Here is a 26,597-nt window from a genome sequence, read left to right on the forward strand (position 1 = left end):
GCGCAGGGGCGGCACGGGGTGCTCGCAGCCTTCCTTGCCTGGACATCCTCAGGAAAACCTATTTCCACGCTTTGTGCCATGACTCCGGCGTCGGATTATGCTGCACATTTCTAGCTCTTTGTTGGCGGTACGCGGCCGCGCACGCACGGCACTCGGAAAAAATCCGGGCGGCTTATTTTATCGATTAGCTCTTGACCAGAAATAATCTATAATTTATTATTTCGAAGCCGTTTTCGGTCTGGGAACAAAAATCCTTGCCCTTTTTACCCTCGTTCACCCAGCGAGGTTTTTCCTCCTCTCCCTGCGGGGCAGAGCTCGCCGGAGAAGGGAGACGTGCGCAGCACCGGGAGCGCGGCCGTCTCGGTGCTGCAAAAGGACAAGGATTTAATGTTTCACCTAAACTGGCCTCGCGTTCAGGACGAGGGCTCCGAGCCAGTTAGAGCCACCAGAGGAAATTAATTATCAAGCAAGTTGTAATGATCTGTAATTGAGTATGGCCAGGACACGGGGATTATTTTATTTTTGTTTTTTTTTAATTTTTTTTTTTTTCCTTTTTACGAGCTGGGCGCTTGGACTCGTTTTCCAGCGGAGGGGCTGTGTGTTTTCCGAGTCGCCATTAGGCCTCTCGTTAGCCGGAGGTTTGCGAGGTGTCCCTTAATCCGTGCGTTATCCCACTGCCGTGCCCTTGGCGCGTGCCAAAAACGGTGTTATCCTTGTTTTTTTTGGGGAATGGGGAAAAGCTGCTGTGAATAAGGGCCGTTGGTCCGGCTGTGGCCCCGTGCCACGGGCTGGGTGGCAGCGGCGGATAACCTCTCCCTCTCGGCGGTTGCGGGCTTGCAAAGTCCCGACGCGGCGGATGTCGGTGGGCACGGCCTCTGCTTCTGCCTCCTCTAAAGGCTTTTTCCCTTTAAATCCTTAGGCTGGGTGAAAACGTGCCTTTTTTCGGGAAGAAAGGGCTGGCAAAGTGTGAAGGGGGTTGAGGGGTTCTTGCGCTGTGTTGGAGCTACCTAAAAGCTTGTTTGTCTTTATTATGGATGAAGGACGGTCGGAGTTTGCTCTGTCTGGTTTATTCCCTTTGAGAACCGGGCTGCCTTGAATCAAAATTTGCTTCCAGATTATTTTTATGGGACCTTTGTAATTTTAATTGTGTGAATGAAAGAAAACGAGAAGCTGCCTCGTCTTTCTAGTACTCCCATGCGGGTGTCTCTGCCGAAACAATGTCCGAGAGTTGCGTCTACGCCGTGACGGAGGTTGGAGATCCGTCCTGGGATCGCGCTCCCGGAGCTCGGCCACAAAACAGAGGTGCTTGGGGACCAGAGTCGCGTGTCGTGCCCGATGTTGGGATTTATTCGGTATTTCCTGGGTGTCCGTGGCCTAAAAAGAGCTCTTGCTCTGCTTGCTCCTGGAAGGAGGAGGAAGAGCTGGGCCGGATCGTGTTGCTCCTGCCCTCAGCCGGGCCGGGAGGGCTCCCGTTGGGATTAGGGCCTCGGGACGCTGATGCAACACTGGGCCCAGCTGTACCGCAATAAGCCTCTTTGTGCCTTTATCCGGAGTATTATGTAAATAAGATGGTATTTATGGTGCCAGGTATGTTGTTTCGGGGAGGTGGGACTGGGCGTGAGCAGCTGTGCCCTGTGAGTGTTGACACTGCTGCTTCTGGCCGCCGTCCCCGGCTGGAGGGGAAGATCCTTGTGGAGGAGAGCGTCACGTGCCGGCTTCCTACGGGAGGGAGGTGAGGCCGCAGGTGACCTTGCCAGGGGCTGGTGACGGTTTGGCTGTGCCCACTTGGTTGTACGTGGTGAACGCAGCGAGCGAATCGTCTCCGGGTAGTCCGCAGGACATGGAGTGGTCTTCCACCGAGCTCGAGGTGAGGTCCGTGGTTATCTTTGCAGGTTTGCTGCAGAACATGGACTCGTGAACTCAAGTTTCTCCAACTTCTGGGTTGCGAGAGTCGTGGGTGCGTTCCCAAACCTGCCCCGTGTTTCTTTGCAGCTGATGGTGGTTTGTGGAGAGAATTGTTTTGAGAAGCACCAAAGTCCCCGAAGCACCTGGAGATGGCCTGGACTGCCCACAGTTCTCTGATGCCTCTTCTTATGCTTTGTGGGCACAGGGCGAGTGCGTGTGGGCTCTCCAGTTGTGGGGAGAGCTGGTCCCTTCCCCTTGGAGCTTTGCCCCCTTATTCAGGAAAGTCGTATGTTGGATGCTTCTACGATGCTGGCTGTGACTGGAAGGAGGATGATGCCGTTGCTTGGGAGTGCCTGACCCCAGCGGGGTTTTGGGGATGTGGGGTATGTTGAGGAGCTCATCTGGGCGTGAAGGACCTTTTATAGGATCAAGTGTAGGTAGATGAGCTGGCTCAGATCACGCAGCTGCCCAGGGAGCTTGTTGGTGGCTACGTGAAGCTACTGAACCAGAGCTTTGGTCACTTTGGCAGCAGCCGGTCTGCTCCACGTCCCTGTGCTGGCTTGGCTTAGATGAGGAAGGAGTGCTGGTTGGTTTTGGGAAAGAGAGGAAAAAAGATCCCACCGGGACGTGGCTTCTTTCACCAGGCAATTTGCTAACGAGGATTGGTGCCTCGTGGTGCGACGTGGTTTCAGAGGATGGAGTAAGGCTTTGCTCCAGTGGTCCTATGGTTCAGAAAATAGGGGATGGCTGGGAGACTTGTTCCGTGGCTCTAGTTGCTTGTGTGATTTCTTTTTTTTGAATATCTGTCATTTCTTTGAAGGAAACACCTATTTCACTTCTGGGTTTTGGTGAATAAGTGATTTTTGAGATGAAACCGAGAAGTTGTTTTGCTTTTGCTGCAGCTGAGTGTCCTTCACAGGCACAAAAGTTACTGACGTAGCTGCTGAAGCGTCAGCTCGGATGTCGTGCGAGGGTATAAAAGGATGTGAGTCCGTTCTTGTGGATGAATAAGGAGAATTCCAAGAGAATCTTGGTATTTCGTATTTCAACATTAAATGTTCAAATTCTGCAATTCATTTCCTTGTTTATGGAGTAAGCAAAAGGAAAGAGAATATTGTCTCTTTGTGCCGCTCCTTCCCCGGGCATCTTGTGGGCACAGAAAGGTTTTGCGGCGTCGGATTCTCCCTCGGAGCCGTTCCCGGGCCTGCTCCGCCGCTCTCGTGATGGCTGGAAGGGCGATGTCTTTGTACGGTGTTACGTCACGTGTGATGTCTCCTCTCTGAGTTACTGATAATGAAACAAGGCAGTTTGAGAATTATTATTATTTTTTAAAATCAATTTGCCGAGCCCGTTCGTGGTTTTGGTTAAACAGAGCGTTCCTGGCTCAAACGAGTCCAAAGATTTGGCTCGTAGCTATCCCGGTGCTTCTCCAATGGGAGGAAGGCTGGAGGAGAATCCTTTTAAAGGAGTGAGAACGAGGTGTGTAATGACTTCGCTAACGTCCATGAATTCCAATGAAGAGGTAGAGCCTTGCTAATCTCTGGAATTACTGCTCCTTCCCCAAAGATTCCGTAGCTGATGCCGCGATGAAGTTTCTTGTCCTGAAGATCTCCCGGTTGTTTTGGGGGCTTTTCACAGTGAACTCCGACGACCAAAGGGAGCCAAGTGCACTTTGCTGCATGATTCCTCCTGGTTTTTGTTGTCGTCCCTTACGTGCCGGCTAATTCGCAAAATTCGGCGATTTGCAATGGGCCATTAGCGCGAATTAGCGACTTTCTGACGTACATCACAGCTTTGCAAATGGGCGTTATTAATCTGTGAAATGCACCCATTTATTATCCCTCCCCAGGGATAATCCCTCCCTCGCCGCGCTTCCATTTGTCCCCGTCTGCGGACGCCTTCCCTCCTCCTTCGCTTCGCGGGCTGGCTGGTTTTTCCCAAAGCGTTCCCAGGCCGGTGGCTTGACAGCAAGAGAGATGACGGCCGCGCGTCCGGGCCTCCACTGCAAATGAGGCCTTGGCTGGTGTGGCCAAGGTGCCCTAATTGCTTATTGAGTGAAGGGAATTAAAGGCATTAGTAGGTGAAGTGGCAGCTCCTTCATTTCTGGAGCAGCAGAGGGATATTCATCCTCATCTGAAGCCTGGGAAACGGCCAAGGCTGCCTGTGTGCTCTTCTCCCAAAGGAAAGAGTGAAGCCCAGAAGCTCTCCCTTCCCTGGGAGCAACCCGGGAGCGAGCAAGCGAGCGTCTGTCCGTCCTCTCCCAAATTGCGCTGGCATGTACCCCTCTTCTGTCAAGGTGGAGCTGTGGCTGGGAGCCAGCGCTCAACTGGGCATCGCTCAGCCGGCATCGCTCTGGTAGTCCTCCTTTGGATGGAGAAGACGGAAACAAGATGTTGACTTCAGCATGGAGCCTTCTGTATGTCTGCCAACGCAGCTGGTGGTTTCCCTTTCCTCCTGTACCTCCGTGGAGGGTGATCACAGAATCCCAGAATGTCAGGGATGGGAAGGGACCTCAAAGGATCATCTAGTCCAATCCCCCTGCCGGAGCAGGACCACCTAGATCAGATCACACAAGAACGTGTCCAGGCGGGTTTGGAACATCTCCAGAGAAGGAGACTCCACAACCTCTCTGGGCAGCCTGTTCCAGTGTTCTGGTACCCTTACTGGGAAGAAGTTCTTCCTTGTGTTTAAGCAGAACCTCCTGTGTTCCAGCTTAGATCCATTTCCCCTTGTCCTATCATTGATCCTTGTTGGAAACCTCTACGGCTGCAACCACGAGAGCTCCAGCTTGGGACTGGGACCACCATGGGGTTGAGGGACGGCAGGGATACCAGGGTGGCCGGGAGTGACGCGAGGAACCTCACCACCTTCAAAGCCCCCCCCAAAGAAGGGGTACAATTGGCTGGTTCAGAGGTGCCCACTCTACTTCCACCAGCGTCCAGGAGCTTGAGCTGCTGCCAAAACTGCAGCTGATGTTCTGCAACCCTCCTGATGGCGTTGGGCTAGCGGGGGAAAAAGGGCGAGCTCCTTTTCTTCGGCGCTTACTCCAGTGGTTATTTATTCCCGTTGGTTGTCCTGGTCTTCGCCAGCTCTTCTTTCTTCCCCTCACCGTGACTGATGCTTCGCGGATCTTTCCTGATCACATCCATCTTGCTGCTTCCTCGAGCTACTGGCGGCCTTCCAGCTTTCTCTGAAATTTGTAAGCCTTTTTCGTTATTTTTACGTGCTCTCCACCCCCTTCTAGGTCACACCTGAGGACAGGCCACCGGTTCAGATCTCTTCAAGTCTCTCGTAAATCGGTTCGCTTCCATGTTAGCTCTTAAATCCGCACAGCTGCTCTGCTCTGCCGGTGGAAACCAGCTCTCTGCTCACCGGACAACCAACCCCCGGGTTTGTCCCGATGGGAAGCGTCGTGATGCAGAGCTCGGTGCCAAAGGGATTTGCTCAGATGTCCCGTTTTGAGTGTTTAATGTTATTTCTGGCAACAGCCAGCAGCGGCGTGGCTGGCTGGCTTCAACGGAAACGGGCTTTGCGGCGGTAGGAGAGCACCCAGGCCACGGCCAGTGCCGCCGGCGGCACCTCCGATGAGCCGTAGCGCGCCGGCTTGTCAAGCTTGGGCTCATCTGAAGCGCTTCCGAGTTAATCCTGGCCGGTTCTTGCTCACAGGGTTGCTTTTTGCTTTTGCCACCGTGTAGCTGCCAACGGTCCCGGTGTCAGCTTTCGACAGCCAAACCCCGCGGTGATGCCACTCTGCTCCCGCGGCGATGCCTGTGCCTGCCAGGCGCCCGCTGGGTGCCGCGTGCCGCCGACGCTGTGCCATGTGCGGTCGCACGGATGGCACATGGGGATCGTGGGGCGAGCGGCGGGTTGAGGTGTGGGGTGAAGATGGGGCTGTAATTTGAGTTATTGTTTAACCATCACATGTGGGTCTGGGCATGACGGTGACGTGGTGGTGTCTTCAGCGTTCAGACGCAATGGTGAGGGGTGAACCTCTGTCGGACCTCCCTAATTGCGAGTTGATGAGAAGCTCACCATGAGCCGGCACCGTGCGCTGGCAGCCCAGAAAGCCAACTGTGTCCTGGGCCGCATCCAAAGCAGTGTGGGCAGCAGGGCGAGGGAGGGGTTTCTGCCCCTCTGCTCTGCTCTCCTGAGACCCTCCTGCAGTGCTGCGTTCAGCTCTGGGGCCCCCAACATCAGAAGGACGTGGAGCTGCTGGAGCAGGTCTAGAGGAGGCCACGGAGATGATGCGAGGGCTGGAGCACCTCTGCTCTGGAGACAGGCTGAGAGTTGGGGCTGTTCAGCCTGGAGAAGAGAAGGCTCTGGGGAGACCTTCCAGCAGCCTTCCAGTGCCTAAAGGGGCTACAGGAAAGCTGGAGAGGGGCTTTGGACAAGGGTGTGTAGTGACAGGACACGGGGCAATGGCTTTAAACTGAAAGAGGGGAGATTTAGATTGGATCTAAGGAAGGAATTCTTCCCTCTGAGGGTGGTGAGGCACTGGACCAGGTTGCCCAGAGAAGCTGTGGCTGCCCCATCCCTGGAAGTGTTCAAGGCCAGGTTGGATGAGGCTTTGAGCAACCTAGTGTAGTGGAGGGTGTCCCTGCCCATGGCAGGGGGGTTGGAATGAGGTGATCTTTGAGGTCCCTTCCAAACCAAACCATCCTATGATTCTAATGGAGGAGAGATCAGAGAGCTGAGCTTGCAGGAAGCTGCCTCTGTCGTTTTACCCATCAAATGCTTTTTCTCCCATGCATGCGGTTTTCTCAGTTCCTCTTTCCCAGTGCAGCCGAATGTTGAGAGCCCTGGGCACCAGTATGTGCTTAGGGATGTGGATATGAGTGCTGGGGTTGCTGAGAAAGCTCTCGGCTGTTCTCAACTGTCAGAGATTTTGAAGTCTGCAAGGTCGTGCTTGCTGGGAAGGTCTAGCCTGGTTATTTTTTTGGATGAGCAGGCTATAGCCAGCCAGCATCCAGAGGAACAGCCAACGTGAGCCTTGCTCATCTCCGCGGCAGAGGCTTGGGAAGGTGACGTGAGAGCCGTAAGGAAGTGCTGGCACGGCTCTCGTCTGCCCGAGCTGTGCTTGGTGCTTCGCTGTGACCCGTCCTGCAGACCCGGCTCTGCGTGGCAGGAGGTCCCTCAGCTCTCCATGGGAGGGCTGTGCATGCAAGCGAGTCACTGAACTTAAAGGAGGCTAAAAAGAGGACGGAGACTTTCTTTTCACAAGGAGCCATGTGGAGAAGTCAAGGGGCAATGGATACGAGAGGTTTCATCTCAACATAAGAAAGGAATTTTTTTACAGTGAGAGCAAGCAGTCACTGACACAACCTCCTCAGGGACATGGTAGAGTCCCCACCACTGGAGGTTTTCAAGATGCTAATGGACAGAGTGGTAGATAATCTCATCTGGGCTCCCTTTCTCACAGAAGGTTGGACCAGGTGACCTTTTGAGGTCCCTTCCAACCTGGTCTGCTCTGTGCTTCTATGACCTGAGTCATGTTGACATGTATGTTCACGCTTGTGTGTAACGATGGTGCTTGCTCAGCTTCCCACCGGAGAAAGGACTCCAGCGGGGCCATTCAGCGGAGAGCAAGTGGGAGTGCAGAGAAGGTGACATTTGTCCTTCATGGGGACGAAATGCAGTGACGTTTGGTGCCTTTGTGTGAGCCTGGAGGTATTGATGTGCCTTCTGCTTGAGCTGAGGACCTTGGGTGATGTTTCTCTCACCCTTAGCTTTCTTGAAACGTGAAGCTGTGGACATCCCTGTGTGTTGGTGGAGGAAATCTGAGTCGTGTTTCATTCAGTAGGTAGCTTGAAAAAAATGCCAGGGCTGAGAGGCATCAAAATCAAATAATTGGAAATCTGAAGAACTTGCGGGCTCTTGAGGTGCAAACAGATGAAAAATTTGGACTTTGGTGATGACGCTTCCAAGAGCCATGGGAGGATTTAAGAGGAACTCGTTCTGGTTTTCCCAATTTTACGATGTAAAGGAAGACTGGAAACATTTCCTCCTTCTCGTTTCCCCCCTTTTTGTGTACCTCACGTGTTGGTGACGTTGCCACCAGTTGTGTTTGGCTTGTTGGGAGCTGAGGGAAGCGAGAGGGTCTGCCGAGGGCGGCTTTGCTGTTGAGCTGTTCGAGAACGTTGAAGATGTAAAGAAGTGTTGATAAGAAGCAAACGCTGAGTTTTAGCTGATCTGGTAGAGCGTTTTCTTCAAACACTGCCAGGTTGAGATCTGGCACCGCGTGCCCTGATCTTGTATCTACGGTTTTGCTGGGCTTGTGTGCCGTAGTCTCGCTGAATGTTGCTGTAAAGGTCGTGTTTTAAGGTCATGAGCGGATGGGGGTGGACATGAGGATGAATTTTGATCCGAGCTGTGTCTTTGGACTGATGATGAACGGGAAGTTGACATTTGAGTGTGTATTTGGTAGCAGGTGGATGTCGTGACTGATGAATCTGCTGAGCTTTGCTCCAGGTAGGGCGATTGCCTGGCTGCCCCTACACCAAAGAGGTCTTCGCTCACCTCTCCCATCTTCCTCCATCTCCAGCCTCTTCCAGTGACCTCACCCGTCCTGCTTTTGTAATGCCTGGACTGAAATATTTCTGGCTTTTCTCAAGAATGCCAACAAATGACTCATGACTGGGGCGCTGCCCTGTGTCAGGTTCATCTCCAGTGTCAAGGCTCAGCCTACGGAAACTTGGGAGTCCCAGCGTAAGTTTCTCGACGTCTCTCCGGGCGCTCCGGTTGCAGTGCATGCTGGAAGCTGTAGTCTTGGCGGGACGCACCTCCATATTAAAAAAAAAAAAAAAGAAGGGTGGCTCCATTTTATTCAAACTGGGTTCAGCCTTCTCCCTCCTGGCAGCTCGCCGGCGCCGTCCCGCTCGGCTCCAACTTCTCCCCGGGGCCGGCTCCTTGCGCGAGCGAGGAGATGGGGGAGCGTGGCTCCTCCGTTCCAAAAATCTTCCTTAATTCCACATTGTTTTGAAGCCCTGAGCTTCGCCGTGGTTTTGCCCCGGCTCCTGCGGGGCCGAAGGCCGACGGAGGGATCGCGGCCCCGTTGGGTGGCAGTCCGGGAGGGTGTCGTGGTGAATCTCCTTTGTCTGCTCCGGCTTGAGTGATGTATGGGGGAGAGCAAACCCTCCTCCCCTGCGTGGTTTCTGGAGCTGAAAGCAGCAAGTGAGTGAGGAAGCTCCTTTGTGCGGATTTCTCCGTCTCCTCTTGAGCGTGCCAGCTGGCTCGCGTTCAACCTTTCTCTTTTTTCTTTTTTTTTTTTTTTTTTATTTTTTTTATTTTTTATTTTCTCTCCCCCATCCCTAGAGAGAAGGAGGCGGGGAAGAGAGGGGAACGTCTTCAAAAGAAATCTGCAGCAAAGCCATGCGAGTTACTTCACCAAAAATCCAACCCAAACAAGCCCAGCTGGGGGATTACAAACGCGGTGGTAGGAGCCGAGCGGGGAGCGAGCGCGGCGGCTCGGGAAAGGCCGGCGTGTTCCCCCCACCCCCCCCCACCCCGAGTTTCTTCAGTCGTAAAAGGAAACAAAAAGGGATCTTGTGCGGAGGCAGCGTGTGGGGAGAGCTGCCGGCCGGCTGCCAGCGGGAGGAAGGGCCTCGCCACCGCGGCCCCTCGTGCTGTTGCCTCGGCGGAGCGGGGCCGGGGGCTCGCGGGGAGCCCGGTGGGGGGCTGGCATCGCTTCCATGGATGCGCTCCCCCCATCTGCCGGCGTTGCCTTTGCCATGGGAATGAGCGGAGGGGTCCATTTGCTGTCCAGGGTCGTTCCCAGCCGGGGCAAACGTCTCCCTGAAACCCTCCGCTCTCTGCCTTGTGCCCCGCCGGAGGAAACGCTGCGTCCTGGAGATTCACCCCCCGGCTCCTTGATTCCCATCAGCTTCGCCGCTCCTTCTTGCGGGCATTCCTGAAAGTTAATCAGGGTGAAAATTGCAGTCGGTCATGTCTGGAAGCCACCAGAGGCTGATCCTGGAGCGCTGCAGGCTGGAGCATATGGGTATGAGACAGTCTCCCTCCGTGTGGGCTGGTTGTTGCCAGGAGAAGAGCTTTCTCCTACATCTCACCACCCTTGGGCGTTCCGTCCTGCCCCCGCTTTGGTTTCTTGGCCTCTGGGAACTGGGAGAGAAAGCCGGAGCGGGGTGAGTTTGCTGCCGAGCATCCTGCCTGTGTTTTAGCACAAAGAGCCGGGGACTCGCGCCGTTCCCTCTCTCCCTGTTCCAAGGCGAGCTCTTCTCTTGGCCCGTCTTTCTCCAGGTGTGTTCGCAGCTCCGAAAGTGAACTTTCAGGTTCGCCTCTTTAACAGGGTTGGCTCCATCCCAGCCCGGAGATGCGGATTGTGGAGAGGTCTCGATGCACCTAATGGAGTTGAATTATTCATGTCTGGTGCTGTGTGTGTGCAGCATTCCCAAGCAGAAAGCTGTCTCCTTGTAGGATCTGCGCTCCAGGACTGCTCTTAAAACGCTTTGCTGGCAGGTCTCCAGGCCAACAAGTGAGCACATGCTTTCCATGTTGCGCGGGGATCAATCCCGCGGTGGCAGGAGGTAAGGGGAAGGACACGTTTATAGCCGAATCCATCTCCTCCGTCTGTTTGCTGAGACGCCGGGATTTGTGGCGATGTTACTCCCCCCCTGCTCTCCCCGCTGGGAGAGCCAGGACGATCTGGATAGCACCTGGCGCTTCTCCAACTTGGGCCAACTGAGCGGTGGGAGAGGGACCTCCTCCTCTGGACTGTAGGCTGCGGTAGCCAGGGGGTCCCATCCAGCCGGAATAGCAACGGCGTGGCAAGTTTGGGGGTCTTGAGGGGGGTCTTGCTTGGGAGAGGGACCCGAAACGCTCCTCTGGCTGCAGAGATTGAGCCCACGAGAGCGGTGCTTTGGAGAAGAGAAATGGGGAGTCGGGATGGGAATTCTGGGGAGGGGGTTTTTGAGCTGCAGGAAGTGGTTGAGCGCCGTGTGCAATGGATGATGTTCAGGGGATTCTCCCTGCCCCAGATGGTGTACTGGGCTCCTGGCCTTCAGCCCTGGCCTGGAAAGGACGGATCCCTGCTCCGATCCCTCCTCCTGCAGCGGCACGTCCCCGGCTCCCTGCCCCGCTCTCGGCACGACGTTGCAGATCCAGCCTGTTCTCGTCTGTCCTGTTTGCGGCTCCTTCTCCCCTGCGTTAGCAGATCTCGGGCTCCCTTGGCGCCTCCTCCGGAGGGGGAATGTTTTTTCTCCTCTTGTTTTCTAACCCTTTGCGTGCTCCTGGCTCTCTAATCGCCGAGGGCCCAGCGGACTTCTGGGCTCCTTCTTCCTTTTGTTGTGGTAGGAGTTGGCAAACGCTGCTGCCGTTTGCGTAGTTCCAGACCGAAGTGCTGCTCATCTGCTCTCCTCATTTCACAGATATGAATAATATTTATGTGTATGTGCACGTATGTATATATGTACCCTGAAAAGTGCCAGGCGAGCTCCCCGGTCGAGCGGAGAGCCGGCCAAGCTGGCGGCGCAGTGGTGTTGCGTGGAGCGGGCGATGCCGTGCCTGTCGCAGTACAGCCCTGCGGATTGTCCATCACCTTCCTGCGACGCCGAGGCCGGATCCTGGTCTGTCCATCCCTCTGCGCTGGCCCATTGTGTCCTCCAGCCTCGGGTGGGCACCTCTCGGAGCCTCATGCTCTCCCGGTAGCTCACGTGTGTTGGTTCTGCGCGGCAGCGCCGTGTCCCCAAGCTGTGTCCGGCGGGGTTGTGACTGGACACGCTGCTTCGTCTTTGGGCTCGTTAGGGGCTACCAGCTAAAAAAATGGGGTTCATCCACCTCGCTCCTGGCTTTGCCCATCCGGACAAAGAAATCGCTGCGGATCCGCGGCACAAAGGGAGCTGGTTGCGGCAACGCGCGCCGGCGTGGAGGTGAGCGCCATGCGGAGGTGAGATGGTCGCTGCCGATCGCCGGCTCGGAGAGGCAGGTCGATGGGGTTGGGGCTGGGGAGCAGGTGCTGGAGCAGGAGGAGGAGGAGGAGGAAGAGGAGGAGGCAAGAGAAACACGCGGTGCGGCTTTGGGAAGCAGTTAGAGACTCCGGTGCACAAAGTGATCTCCTGATTCGGCACTTTTCTCTGCCGCTCAAATGAGAGGTCAGTGCTTTTCATTTCCAGCTCGCGTGCTCCCCCCCGGCTCCTGGGGTTAAAAATCTCCGTAATGACCTGTCAGGGAGCGGATTATTAGCTGTACGGAGCCGAGGATGCTGCGGGGAGCAGATGGAAAATGGTCTGGCTGCGGCAGCCTGTCTGATGAAAGAATCCCTGGCATTTTTACAGTGTTTGCATCTCTGGAAACGCACCATGAAGCTGCTTTCCAGGCTCTGCCTGCCGGGGTTTGGAGAAATTTGTGCATGTGTGGGGTTTTTTTTTTGTTTTTTTTGTTTTTTTTTTTCTTTCTCATTTCTCTAAGTCACCTGTTTTTGAAGCGTTGCTCGTAAATAGTACCAGGAGCCGACAGACCCGGAGCTCGGCAGGGAAAGGGAGGAGGACGGTGCTGCTGGAGAGGAGCTTCCTCCAAATGGGTGGTCAAGGATTTCTTAAGAGATCTGGAGAAGCGGGCAGCTGGGGCCCAGTAACTGGCCGGGTGGCTGCTGAGAAGAAGCTGTTTCATGTGTTAATTATGTCTCGTCAGTGTAATCGCCACGAGCTAATCTCAGCGAGCGACTCCGACTCCGGGTTGCGCGTGGGTGTCTTGTCTTGTTTTCTCCCCCCCCCCGTCGCTGCCGCCGGGGACACGGCAGCGTATAATGCATCTGAGAGCAGGGATTGGGGCTGGGAAGCCGGGAGGAGAAATTTTGGACTACGAGGAGTTGGCCACGGTGTGGGCAGGTAGGGCCGATCCCCTTCTTCCCGGTTGAGAACCGTGCCTCGGTTTCCCGTCCTTCGGAGCCTGCTACACGGCTCGTCATGCTGGAGGTGATGGTGGCTCAACATCCCAGAGCAAACCGCCTGGGAGTGCGGGATGAAAACCCGTCGCTTCCCACTGCCATTTGGCCTTTGGTGACCACACCGATGCATCCCGAGCATGGCAGGCGCTCTGAAGCTCAGGATTTATTTCCCACTGAGGCACTTGACTTCTCCGGCGAGCGGCTCTCGGCCCTCGCAGCGGGGAGCCCTCCCCTCGGGTGGCATCGGCGGGAGAGGAATCAATCCTCCCTCCTCGGGGCAGCGCTCGATAATTCAGAGGGAAGCAGCGAGCGGGGAAACGTGTGAGTAATGTCTTGTCGGAACCGAGAGCCGTGACCTGCCAGGGCTGGGATCGATCGAGGGACTGGTGCCAGATGGCTGCTGCTGCAGGGGACGGCTGAGGAGCAGCCCCCGGCCCCAGGGGGGTGGCGGGAGGATGGTGCCTGGTGTCGGGCGATGGGGGATTTGGGAGGTTGGGGGGGTTTCACCCTCTCCAAGACTTCTCCTTGCTCATGTGGCTGCTGACCACGGCACATCTGCCTGTTCGGGGCTCTTCGTGCGTAACTCTCTTCTTTTTGCTTTCCCTTCCAGCAGCGATGCTGTCACCTGGGCACACTCCGACCGCTGGAAGCCCCCCGAGGACGTAGGTGACCCCCAGGACGTGGAGGCAGGGAAGAGCCTTGAACCGTGAGGGGCCGTTAACTCTAAGATGTCCTTGAGCAGCGGAGCTTCCGGAGGGAAAGGAATCGATGCGAACCCGGTTGAGACGTACGACAGCGGGGATGAGTGGGACATTGGCGTAGGGAATCTCATCATTGACCTGGACGCTGATTTGGAGAAGGATCAGCAGAAATTGGAAATGTCGGGCTCCAAAGAGGTGGGGCTCCCGGCACCCAACGCGGTGGCAACCTTACCGGATAACATCAAGTTTGTGAGCCCGGTGCCGGGCCCGCAGGGCAAGGAGGGCAAATCCAAATCGAAAAGGAGCAAGAGTGGCAAGGACAGTGGCAAGCCAACCCCGGGGACCTCCTTGTTCACTCCCAGCGAGGGAGCTGGTGGCAAGAAGGAGGCTCAAGGACGCTCTGGGGACGGCGCCAACTCGGGCAGCTTGGTGCCCGCCGTCGCTCCGAAGGGCTCGGAGAAATCGGCCAAGGCGTCTCGCAGCGTGGCCGGCTCCAAGAAGGAGAAGGAGGGCGGCTCGTCGAAAAGCAAGAAGGAGAGGAGTGAGGGCACGGGGTCTGCGGTGGAGAAGGAGCCCGGCGTGCTGCAGCCCCTGGCCCTGGCAGTGAGGGTGGGACAGTACGACGGGGGCCAGGGGCCAGAGCCCGCTGCTGCCGAGCAGCTTGGGAGTATCGCTATTGACACGGGAGCTGCGCTCAATCCCTTGGGAGTTAAGTCGGAGCTGGAGGATGGGGAAAGCGAGTGCCGGCAGCTGAAAAAGGTGAAGTCGGAGAAGGTAAGAAAGGCGGCGGGATGCGGGTGGAGGGGGCATCGCCGGTCGCTGCTGCGCCGGGACGTGCTGCTGGGGCTGACGAGGGACCGCGTGTCTCGGAGCGTTGAGGGCCGGCGCCGATGCGTGGCTGGTGCCCCCTGGGTCTGGCGAGAAGACGGTTTGGCTGCATGATGTGCCAGGATGTGGACGTGGCGATGGGAGGGCAGCGGTCAAGCTGTGCCCAGCTTCTGGGAACTGGTACTGCGCCTCGGGGTATCACCCTGCTGAACTCTGGGGGATTTGGTTTCTGCGGCGCTGCGGCTGTGCTGAGCGGGTCCAAAGCCTCTGGCTCCCGTTTTTCTGCGGGATGAGCCTGGGCTGGCGGTGAAGGTGATGTCCTCATCCTGTGCCTGCTCCAGCTCCCCACAGGACAGGACAGCGTCGGTTGGTCGCCGTGCTCTGCTCCCCGATGGCGTCACCTTGTGTGTCAAAGCTCCCGCAGGAATTTATTTCCCTCTGGTCGCCTTGTTTGCGGAGAAGGAGACCTTAACGTGTTAGTAAATGTGGGATCTGCATGGGGACGTGGGGTCGACGGGAGGTACCGCCTCGTTTCGTGGTCCCCAAGATGTTGGGCAGATTTCGTTTTTCCATCCGCAAAAAGATACGAGTATGCAAGGAGAGAAGGGTGGTGGGGATGGTCAGTCATAGGATGGCTCTGGGAGTAGGTTGGTGCTTCCTCTGCTCGAGAGGAAGGCTCCTGGGGCAGGTGGCTTAAGCCTATAAAATGAAAGAGCGATGTGGAGATGACATGTTGTTTCCTTGTCCTTTCTGGCAGCAGAGCCAGAGTGGATGAGACTGGGAAGAGGAGCAGATGCTCTTTTGCATGATGGATTTGAGCGCTCCTGCAAAAAGCTGCGGATGCTGAAATTTCACCGACGCTCTGGGGCACCGGGCTGGGTTTGTGGAAGAGGAACCCATCGCTGGGGTGTACAGGGCAATGTCTTTTGGCTTGGGAAAGGCCTGAGGAGGGCTGGAGCTCGGGAAGTGGTTTGGGAAGTATCTCAACATGCTTGACTGTTGTGTTCCTTCATAGCCATCTGCTGCTGGCGCTGTCAAAGCCAGCACAGGAGGTGGCTGCAATTTTGGTTGTACCCTGAGTGGCTTTTACTGTGGTTTTTCCTATTAAAGATTTATTTCTTGCACTGATGCAGCTGCAGAAGGCCTCTGCAGGTAGAAATGCCAAAGTGAGTTGGGGATTATGAAGGACCAAACATCACGGACCTTGACAGGGTGGAGGGGTGGACCCATGAAGTTCAACAAGGCCAAGTGCATCTGAGTCAGAGCAATCCTCACTATTGGAACAGACTGGGGGGTGAATGGATTGACAGCTGCTGTGAGGAGAACGACTTGGGGGTGTTGGTTGATGGGAAGCTCAACATGAGCTGGCAATGTGCGCTGGCAGCCTGGAAAGCCAACCGTGTCCTGGGCTGCATCCAAAGAAATGTGGCCAGCAGGTCCAGGGAGGGGTTGTCCTTCTCTAGTCCTCTCTGATGAGACCTCACTTGGGTTGTAGAGGGCTTATAAGAATGATGGAGAGAGACTTTCTACCAGGTCCTACAGTGACAGGACAAGGGGTGGTGGTTTTAGGTGTAGATTGGTTTTTAGGTGGGACAGGTGTAGATTGAACACAGGAAGGAATTTTTTATGATGAAGGTGGTGAGACAGTGGAATGGGTTGTTCGGAGACGTTGTGGATGCCCCGTGATTGGAAGTGTTCAAGGTCAGGTTGGACTGGGTTTTGAGTAACCTGATCGGGGAAAGATGTGCCTGCCCATTGGAAGGCGGGTTGGACTAGGTGATGTTTGAAGGTCCCTTCCAACCCAAACCATTCTGTCTTCTCCGTGCAGATACCTCGTGAGGATGGTTCTGCTGTTTTACTTGTCCAGATTCAGGTACAACTGTGTCAATAAAGGCTCAGCCTGGAGGGTTGAGCCCTGTTTGGAGAAGTGATTTAAAGTCGTGATCTGCTGGAACACGTCAGGTTTGGGCTCAGGAGGAAACACTGACTGTGTTTCGTCAGCATCCTGGAGGCAGCCGGGTGGCTTCCTTCAGGTTGGGAAAGCTATGCGTGAGGAGAAGAATGCATGGTGAGGGGTGGGAACGCAGTTTTGTTGCTTGAAGAACAACCTGAGCATGGGTCAGTGACCGGGGCAGGGTGGAAGATGGAGGTGGGCAGTGGCGTCAGGCTATTCCTGTCTCCTGAAAGCACCAGAAATGCTGCTAAGTGGCGTCTAGAGGACAAGCGAAGAGGGGAGGTACATGCTGGCTGTGGGAGGGCAGCTCTAACAAGGCCAAGCGCAAGGTCCTGCACATGGTTCGGGGCAATCCCAAGCACAAGTCCAGGCTGGGCAGAGAATGGATTGAGAGCAGCCCTGAGGAGAAGGACTTGGGAGTGTTGGTTGATGAGAAGCTCAACGTGAGCTGGCACTGTGCGCTGGCAGCCCATAAAGCCAACCGTGTCCTGGGCTGCATCCAAAGCAGTGTGGGCAGCAGGTTGAGGGAGGGGATTCTGCCCCTCTGCTCTGCTCTCCTGAGACCTCCCCTGCAGGGCTGCCTTCAGCTCTGGGGCCCCAACACAAGAAGGACATGGAACTGCTGGAGCAGGTCCAGAGGAGGCCACGAAGATGATGCGAGGGCTGGAGCACCTCTGCTCTGGAGACAGGCTGAGAGAGTTGGGACTGTTCAGCCTGGAGAAGAGAAGGTTTGAGGGAGACCTTCCAGCACCTTCCAGTACCTAAAGGGGCTACAGGAAAGCTGGAGAGGGGCTTTGGACAAGGGTGTGTAGTGACAGGACAAGGGTGTGTAGTGACAGGACACGGGGCAATGGCTTTGAACTGAGAGAGGGGAGATTTCGATCAGATCTAAGGAAGAAATTCTTCCCTCTGAGGGTGGTGAGGCACTGGCACAGGTTGCCCAGAGAAGCTGTGGCTGCCCCATCCCTGGAAGTGTTCGAGGCCAGGCTGGATGAGGCTTTGAGCAACCTGGTGTAGTGGAGGGTGTCCCTGCCCATGGCAGGGGGGTTGGAACTGGATGATCTTTGAGGTCCCTTCCAACCCAAACCGCTTTATAATTCTGTGATCCTTCTGGGGATTGCATCAGGGGGATGACGGGGAGACAGGTTCCTACAGGCCTGGGAAGAAACCCCGCCTGGGAAGCCAGCAGCTTGCTCAGATTGAAACAGGAACGGCCGCAACGTGACTCAGCCCAACCTTTGGTCTCCGACAACTTGTCCTCTGCTTAACCCTGCGCTGCTCCCGCTTCCGTTTCGGGCCGGGAGCCTGAGTTCCGTTTGGGGATGGAGAAGGAGAGACCATCTCTCCCTCCAGCAGCTTCTGCCCGGGGTGGGTGTCCTCCCTGTGCCTACGTGGGTAGAGGTAGGCTCTGTGGTACCTCCGTGGCTGGGTTGAAGGCCGCTTGAGCAGCGAGTGTGTTTCCCGTGGTGAGGTGCTTCGGTGCCACGGTCAGCGCGCTGCTCGCTCCTCCTTCCGCTTTTGTGCCCTCGAAACGTCTCGCCGTAGGGTTTTGCAGCTCTCCTGTCCCTGCTGGGGGTAGGAAGGAGCTTTTTGTTGGATATTTTCAGCCACTCTTTCGTGCCTGCGGGTGTCTGACATCATTTCTGCCCGTGCTCCCGTGTCTGACATCACAGCGATGGAGCCTGTGGATATGGCTCATGGTCTTGATGGGAGATGTTTTGGCGGTGTGACCTCATGGCTCTTGTGGTCCCTGCTTTCCGGGCTGAAGCCTCAGGAGCCGAATACCCCAGATTCTCATTTTCTAGGCGTGTATCTTGGCCGTATCCAGCCTCCTGGCACGCCCTGGCTTGTTACGTACTCCTGTCAAACACGGTGTCGTCAGTGTGTCGGGACACAAGCGATAACTTCAGGGATGAGGCTGATCCTGACGAAACCTGTTGGCAGTGACCCTGCCGAGACCTTCCAGCGTCTCTGGCATGGGACAAGCACCGGGCGCAGGTCTCCCCTGGGCTACTGTTTGGCACCCGGGCAGCTCCTTGCACCAGCCCGTGCTGCTGGATTCCCAAAAATATTTGGGGAGAGCAGCAGCGGGAGCTGAATGCTTCTTGCAGCAGCGAAAGAAACAAGTCTACGCTGATGCCCCATGTCTGGAGCACGTGGACCAGCAACCAGCCCCGGCCCTGATCGGCACACGACAAGCCACGGGGTGTTGGAGATGGTTTGGTTTGGAGGGGGCCACCGGTGTTCCAGAGGGAACGGCGGCTCTCGGCGAGCAGCCGCGCTCTCCAAGATGGCCGTGTGTGGAGCAGCGGCGCTGGCCAGCCTTGGGAAGCCCGTTTCCACCGTCGGCTGCTTTCCCATGGCCTCGGCGGCCCCGGCACCGGTTCGCTGGGGCAGCGGGCGCTCACTCGCCGGCCCGGCACCCGGCACCTGGCTCCGCGGCACGCTGGGGCGAGCCGGCCCGGCCCGCCGGCGTGAAGCATTAAACAAAAGAGCCTCCCAGCTCTTGGCTGCCGCTCCGGCTTTGTGTTGATGGAGAGGTTGTTCAGCAGGAGGGAGGGCGTTTGGGGTTTGGTTTTTTTCTCTTTTTTTTTGTTTTTTTTTTTTTTTTCTTTCCCTCCCCTCCTGACGGGCGTCCAGATGCGACGCTGCCGCAAACAAGGGAAAGGCAAACAGAAGCCGCTGGAGACTCGGCTCTTCGGAAAAGCCTCTCCGGGTCACGTGCGCTGCGGTTTCGGGCAGCCAGGAGGTTGGATTCGCTCGCGTCCCGCTGCGGGAGTGGGGCTAGAAGCCACCGGTATGGTTTTTTTTGTTGCCCTGAATTTTTCCCTCCGAACGCAACGTGGTTACGCCCTGCGTGGTGGCCCCGGCGAGGGGTGGCCCGGTGGCGAGGGACGTCGGAAGGTGGGGGACACCGCAGTGGATGGGCCCCAGAGCTGGTGTGGCAATCCCTCTGTGGATCTGCAGGAGGACAGCGTGGCGGCGGAGGTGGTGCTCCAGCAGCCACTGGGAGGTCAGACAGTGGTGGTTATGCCACGGTGGTGGTTACGCCATGCCAGTGGCAGCTGCCAAAAAAATAGTCCCCAAAAATACATCCCTGGGCTCTCCCTGCTGCCACTGTCTTGTATGGCAGTTTGCAGTGTGGCTTTGGTGTCATCTGTGCAGACCTTCTTCCCCTAAACCCATGGATGGTGTCTTCAGTGCTGTTCCTACAGCTGTGACCATCCCAGCCTGGCCAGGATGTGGGATGACATTCCCCCCCCCCCCCAGGTGCTGGGTGCCCCCCACCCATTCATTAATTCTTTACCTGCAATCAAAGCACAGTTACCTTTTCATTTTTAGCCATTGTTGGTGGAGCAGTGAGGGTTGGAGTGCAGATGTGCTCAGATGACTCCAGCTTGAAGAGGTTGAGATCTGCCCAGAGGGCAGTAGCTCCACCAGGTCCAAGCCCAACGGGAGATGGCCGTAGACTCTCTTAAAGACGTTTCTGTGTGTTGGATATTGTGTTTGCTTCCAACTTTGTGTGTCAAAGAGACAGGTGCCCTGTGTAGAGCCCAGAGACTGCTGCGGGCTTGGTCCCGACCTGATGGTGGAGGCAGCTCCTTGCACCGTGCCTTGGAGATGTGGCTGCTAATCCTGTGCTGCTGCTTTGCATCATCTTGCTGGTGGGTATAAACGTCTCCAGCTCTGCCATGGCCTCTTCTGTCACGGTATTCCAGCCACCACCAGCTTCTTGTTGTCCCTTAGTGCTTGTCCTCCTTCCCCAGCTTGATGGTGGCACCAGTGAAGCAGCCCAAGGGATTCATATTGCTCAGAGCTTCCAGCTCTGCTCTCCACGCATCCTTTTAGGACCTGATCTCACCCTCCATTGATGACTCTTTGTGTCTTGCTCCTGTATAAAATGGTTCAAACATGGTTTGACCACGGAGCTCCCCGTGGAATGGGGTGGGATCGAGTAGCCACCGTGCCGAGGGCTCGAGCCCTCTGTGCGTTGAGAGCCTCCTGTGCTGGCAAAAAAACCCAACACACCGAAAGAGCTTTTCCCACCCCAAACGCCAAGACGTTTGATGCAAAGCTTAGGCGAAACGGGGGCTGCTCTGAGCCGAGATCCCCATCGAGGTGAGGATGAAGAGGGCTCCTCTGCGTTCGAGGTCGTGGTTTGGGAACGCTCGATGTGGGGCAAAGCCGGGATGGGGCGTTGTGGGCTGGTCCCACCCTTGAAGTCATGAATGTGATTTTGACCCAGATGTGATGGGTAGTGCCCGGCGTGGGTTTCCTTCTCATGGGGGCAGAGTTTGGGCAGAGAAACTCCCACTGTTCGGCGTTCCGGTGAAAACTTCTGCTTTACAGCCCCTCCAAAGCTCGCTCCGTCCATCCCTTCCGAGCTGGCATTAACCCTGTACTTGGTTTTCCCCCCGGGATTTTTAGGGCATGCGGGAAGCCTGGTGCTTGGAGGGACCTGCTCATACCCAAAACCCCGGGCAGAAGCCGTTTTCCTGCCATCCCAGCGCCGGTTCCCACCCCTCGCTCCTCAGGGCTCAGCTGTTTTTGGGGAACGGCAGCTGGAGCGAAGTTGGCAGCCCAAGGAAGTGGCATTGGGGGGGTACAGGCAGCTGCCAGCTCTTGCCAGCCCCTCTCGCTGTGGTTGCTTTGCTGGAATCGGCCGCCTCGAGAGCTGCTGACAGGGCTGTGTTGGGAAGCCTTGGGAATTACACCGCTGGTTTCCTTCTCGGCCCCGGCGCCCAGAGCCTTCTGCCGCCGGAACGCGGCGAGCGGGGGGCGCGCAGCCAACATGTGTCAGGAGCTACAAAGGAGGAAATTGGCCTCGTTCGCTGAAAACCACGGGGTTAGTCTTGGAGTTTTGGCTCCTGCTGAGAGGTTATTTATATGTGGGATTTTTTTTTTTTTTTTTTTCCCTTTTTTCTTTTTTTTTTTTTGGAACCGCTAGATGTAGCAGGCTGGGGATTTCAGCCGATCCCGCCTCGGAAGGTTTTATAAAGGAAAAATGACATCTCTCCCTGTTTGCTTTCCCGGCTGGCAGCGGTAAAGGGCTGAGCTGGTTTTGATGCCCGACCCGTCGCCGTTGCCATATCCCGTTGAATAGATCGTCATGCTGGAGCGGGAAGCAAGACCTGCGCCTCCCCGTCAAGGACACATCTCCCCGTTCCCGAAACGCGGGAGCAGGAATGACACCGCGCTACCGAGAAGGCGGGCAGAGAGGGGACAGGTCCTGCTCCACGGGGTCCGTGCAGCGCTTCCGTGGCACGAGCGAGCCGCAAATTCGCTCCCGCGCCGCTTTGATGAGCAATTTTGACGGAAAGGCCAGCGGGTGATTGATCCCGCTGACTCACGGACCCGATTTCTCCTCTGGTGGAGACAGTAGCTGCTCGAGGTGGGTCAGATTCCGAGGCTATCCGGCCTCTGGTAGACTCTCTCGTGTTTGTTGCGTTGCTTCCAGGCTGGCGGTGGCTGCTTGTTAGCCTAACGACCCCGGTTACCGGCACCATTTATCCGCCCGAGGGAGATTTCTTTAAAGGAAGATTCCAGCGTCTGGAGAGCCCTGCGCTACCCCGAAGGCTTCAAAACCCGCCGAGCTGCTCCCGCGGCGCTGCCGGGGAGCTGATGCAAGGGGAGTGTGCCAGGAATAACCCGCTAATGAGCAAAGCTGCTCCTCCGCCCGGCAGCCCGGGAGGCCGCTGGAAAGGGCTGCGGAGCAAAATGCTGCCTGTGTTTTTTCCCGTCTTCTCCTTTTGAAGGGCGGCTTGTTGGGGATTCACCTCATTTTCCCATTTTTTCTGCAAGCGTGACGTCTTCTGTGCTGCTGCTTTTTGAGGGTGATTCAGGCTGGAGCTGTGAAATCCGTCTGACTTGTGAGTCCCTGTGTGCAGGTGACCTCGGAGATGTGTTGGGTGAGGGGGCACCCAAATATTAAGAGCTGATGGCCAGCAGCACCCTTGTGCAGGATGAAAGACAACTGATAGTCACAGTGCGTTCAGCGCGGGGGTTCCCGACGCAAAAAGGACATGGAACTGTTGGAGCGGGTCCAGAGGAGGCCATGAGGATGATGCAAGGGCTGGAGCACCTCTGCTATGGAGACAGGCTGAGAGAGTTGGGGCTCTTCAGCCTGGAGAAGAGAAGGCTCCAGGGAGACCTTCTAGCAGCCTTCCAGTACCTGAAGGGGCTACAGGAAAGCTGGAGAGGGGCTTTGGACGAGGGTGTGTAGTGACAGGACATGGGGCGATGGCTTTAAACTGAAAGAGGGGAGATTTAGATTGGATCTAGGGAAGAAATTCTTCCCTCTGAGGGTGGTGAGGCACTGGAACAGGTTGCCCAGAGAAGCTGTGGCTGCCCCATCCCTGGAGGTGTCCAAGGCCAGGTTGGATGAGGCTTTGGGCAACCTGGTGCAGCGGAAGGTGTCCCTGCCCATGGCAGGGGGTTGAAACTGGATGATCTTTGAGTTCCCTTCCAACCCAAAATGTTCTATGATTCTATGGACTTTTTGAGGAGACTTCTTGGGATGTTCCCACCTTGTGGTGATCGATGCCTGGAGCTGGAGTCCTCATCGGGCTGGGAGAGGAAAACCATCCCCAGGTCTTGTAGATGTTGAGCCAGCAACTGGAGTCGGAAAGCTGGGAAGACACAGGCTGGGACGGAGTCACCGGGCTCAGAAATGGTTTCAAGCTCCCAGCAGCCTGACGATGTGTTGTATTTGGTGACAACATCTGCTCGAGATATTCCTGTCCCCGTTACTCATTCCTGCCCACGGACCAGATCGGGGAACTGATCCGATGTAAATAAACGCGCTCGGGGTTTTCTAGGGTGAGCTCAGGCTGCGGGTTGGCACAAGTGGGCACGCTGTGCCACCGGGACCACCGGGATTGCCTGGAGCCGGAGGTGACGGCTCTGCCGGGGCGATGCTGTGGTGTCAGGGCTCGGGGGCTCTGCCCGGCCACTGGCCTCTTGCGGGGCTCGCGGTGGCCTTGGCCAGCACCGCTCAACCCAGGAGGCCCCGCGGTGCCCGTGCCGTCCGTCTCTCCTCCTCCCTTGCCCCTGGCTGGCTGAACGGTGCCAGCTGCATCCCGGCGCGCTGTGGCCAGGATAAATCCCTTCGCAGGAAGCCGTTAACCACAAAGCGTTTACACGGCGCGGTACCGGCACGTGTCTGCTGGTGCTTCCCCTGTGCTCGACCCTGAAATTGGTTTAAAACTCGGTGAGCGTCTGGATTTATTTGGGAATAGCGCCCGGCCCTCATTCACTTGGAGTCTGTGGGAGCGAGGAATGATGCGGGGAGCGAGCCCGCTTGGCGGGCGCAAGCCATAATTCTCGTGGCGACGTGGAGGGTGCCACGTTTTACGTCCCGTCGAAAGGACGGGATGTGGTACAGCTCCCAGGCGCTTCTCATCCCGTGCCGAGGGAGCAAGAGGAACCGGCGGGGCTCTCGGCTGCCCGCCCTTGATGGAGACGCTGGAGCCTTCGTGCCTCAGTTTCCCCCATCCTCCTCACAGGCCGAAAGCTGCCCTGTTAGGCACGAGCGCAGGCTTTGTCGAGGAGAGCACCCGAGGTGCTCCGGCTGCAGAAGGCACCGTTACGGCTACAAATCCTGTGGTCGTGTTGGTTTTATGGGGTTTGTTGTTTTTTTTTTTCCTCAAGCCAGGAAGTAATTTCATCCCAGGAAGCTCGCTCCCCCAATGAGCTATGTAAATGCAATGTTGTGATTTTTTTTTTCCCCCAGGTGCTACGCGAACGAGCGTCATTCCCAGACTCTCCCCACTCGCCCCCCCATCCATCCTTCCAGTCGCTGGGATGCAGGTACGCTGCCTCCTGTGCTGGGAACAGGTGGATGTGGCTTGTTGTGGAATGAACCACGTGCCACGTGGCTGGCAGCCGCCCTCCTCGGGCTCAGCCCTTGAACGAGGACCTCAGAGCTGGGGCTTGGTCCTGGGTTCAAGCCTGTTGTTGGCTGGGCTGGAGGAGGGAGAGCTGCATCTGCCTGGCAACTCGTCCATGGATGGTGGCGAGTGGAGACATGGGTTGTGGTGTTCCCTGGGGAGGGCATCCCAAAAATAATCAGTGCTGCTAAAGCTGGTGTCAGTGCCAGGATGCTGCATCACCAATGCCACGGTGTCTGTGATGTCCTCGTGGTCCCGTGCCGGGCACAGTGCGGCCGTGTGTGCCAAGAGCAGTGGCCAATGTGACTACAGCAGCTCCAAGCGGGTATTTCCAACTGGTGCTGCCCTGCCAGCTTGGGATCCTGACCCACCCTTCCCGGTGGGATGCACAGCCCCAGGTCTCCACTCTGGTGCCTCCTGTGTCCCCTTGACCCACCGTGACGTAAGCAAGAGATGCACTTTGTGAGGAGAAGAGAAGGCTCTGGGAAGACCTTCCAGCAGCCTTCCAGTACCTAAAGGGGCTCCAAGAAAGCTGGAGAGGGGCTTTGGACAAGGGTGTGTAGTGACAGGACATGGGGCAATGGCTTTAAACTGAAAGAGGGGAGATTTTGATTGGATCTAAGGAAGGAATTCTTCACCATGATGGTGGTGAGGCACTGGACCAGGTTGGCCAGAGAAGCTGTGGCTGCCCCATCCCTGGAAGTGTTCAAGGCCAGGTTGGATGAGGCTTTGGGCAACCTGGTGTAGGGGAAGGCGTCCTTGCCCATGGCAGGGGGGTTGGAACTGGATGATCTTTGAGGTCTTTTCCACCCCAAACCATTCTGTGATTCTATGAGAAGGCAGCAAAGCCATGGGAGAGATTGAGGGACATCAGCACTGGAGCTGAGCTCCAGCAGTTGAGCGGGGAAGGGAGACTTGGAAGAAGAGGAGAGAGCTGGGGCCGGGCCCGGTGTGCTTGGAGACTGAGGGAGATGGCTTTGGAAGGCTGAAAAAGATCCTATAAGGGGAGGATGGCCGGGTGCCAGCAGCCTCTTTGAAGTGGTAACCAGGTCATCAAGAAGAGCTGGCGTGTGCTGTCGAAGCCTCTCCCGCCCGGGTCTTGGGGAGATGAGCAGATCTGTAGGGCGCCTTGTAAGTAGAGCGTCGTTTTGGGGTTTCAAGTGGTGTTTGCTGTTCCATGGCTTGGAGGGGAGGAAGGCAGCCATGTCTGTGTATCACGGAGCCGAGCAGTTGGCTAACAGGAAGGTTTCTTTTTTTTTGTTCAGCATTAACATCTCAAGGTACAGGAACTCTTTAGGTGTTTAGTGTTTTATGGTCTTCCAGACCAGCTGTTAATTCTTGACTTTGTGTACGGACTGAAGGGAGCTGGAGGGGCCGAGCTTTGAGTGTCCCTTTGAGGGAAGCCAACCTTTTGGTAGACACCCTACAACCTTCAGCAGAACATCTTTTAGCTGCCCTGACCTAGGGGAAGAGTTAAAGCTCTTTGTTAGAGGGTAGAGTAGGTGGTTCAGCTCTTGGGCTGTGCTCTGCAGGGACTGGATCTTGCATCAAAAAAGCAAAGGCCACACGTGAAACCACCCTCTGGCATAAGGGTGACCGAGCAAGCCGTGGCTTTGCCAGGTTGTTGCTTGGTTCGTTTGCGGAGGAGCCACGTCCTAGCAAAAGGCCTTGCTTTTGGGGGTCTCATAGCCTGTACTCCTCTCTGCTCCATCCTGCAGACGAAGAAAACAGGAGATATTGGTGTTCCCCACGATGGATAACTCAAGGGTAGCTAATGGGAGCTTGGAGCCACTCATGTCCTGCCCACCTGGTCTCTGTAAATGGGTTCCCCTAAGGGCATGAGGGGGGTGCATGGCATTAAAAAACGGAAATTTGGGGATTTCCGGGCTGTATAGTCAACAGCAGTGCCTTGGCTCCTGGCAGGAGCACCTCCCTTGATGGGGCCCTTCAAAGGTGGAAGATGTGTTGGAGAGGACAGGGGCAGATCTGGTTCTGGTTTTTCTTGTTGTGTGAACAGAGGCTGTTCTGAGGTTCCCATTGCACCGCCTCCGTACCCAGCGTTCCCAGCATGCTTGAGTCCTGGAGTCAAACGCATCCACCTTCCCACAGGGAAGGAGCACTCTTTGGCTGTTCTTGGCTGGGAGAAGAGGATGGGTGAGATGCACCACGTCTTCGAGGCGTCCCAACGGTCTCCAGCCTTTGTCCGCAGGAACGAGAGCGACTAGACTTGCAGGTGCCTGTTGTTTCTGGACAAGAAACCATTGGCTTCATCTTCCAGGCCGTAGAAGCAGCCAGATTTTCTGGGCAAGGAGGGGGATCCAATTTGATACAGATCGCAAGCTGGTAGCACAAGGAGCCCATGATGAGAGGTTGGCATCTCCTTTGAAGCCACTGTCAGGGAGTAGAGCATATGGAGCTGGGGA

General features: G+C 56.4%; 1 protein-coding gene across 1 annotated transcript in view; it reads left to right on the plus strand.

The window, feature by feature from the left end:
- The window catches only part of ZNF609 (zinc finger protein 609), a 72,681-nt gene that overhangs the window by 1,411 nt on the left and 44,673 nt on the right, over positions 1-26,597 (plus strand). Inside the window, exon 2 of the mRNA XM_086620329.1 lies at positions 13,413-14,277. Coding sequence (XP_086476455.1) covers positions 13,531-14,277 — 747 coding nt within the window. The 5' untranslated portion in view covers positions 13,413-13,530. The remainder of the gene's footprint in view (positions 1-13,412; positions 14,278-26,597) is intronic.

Source organism: Tauraco erythrolophus, chromosome 14, assembly GCF_009769465.1.
Source record: "Tauraco erythrolophus isolate bTauEry1 chromosome 14, bTauEry1.pri, whole genome shotgun sequence".
Taxonomy (NCBI): domain Eukaryota; kingdom Metazoa; phylum Chordata; class Aves; order Musophagiformes; family Musophagidae; genus Tauraco; species Tauraco erythrolophus.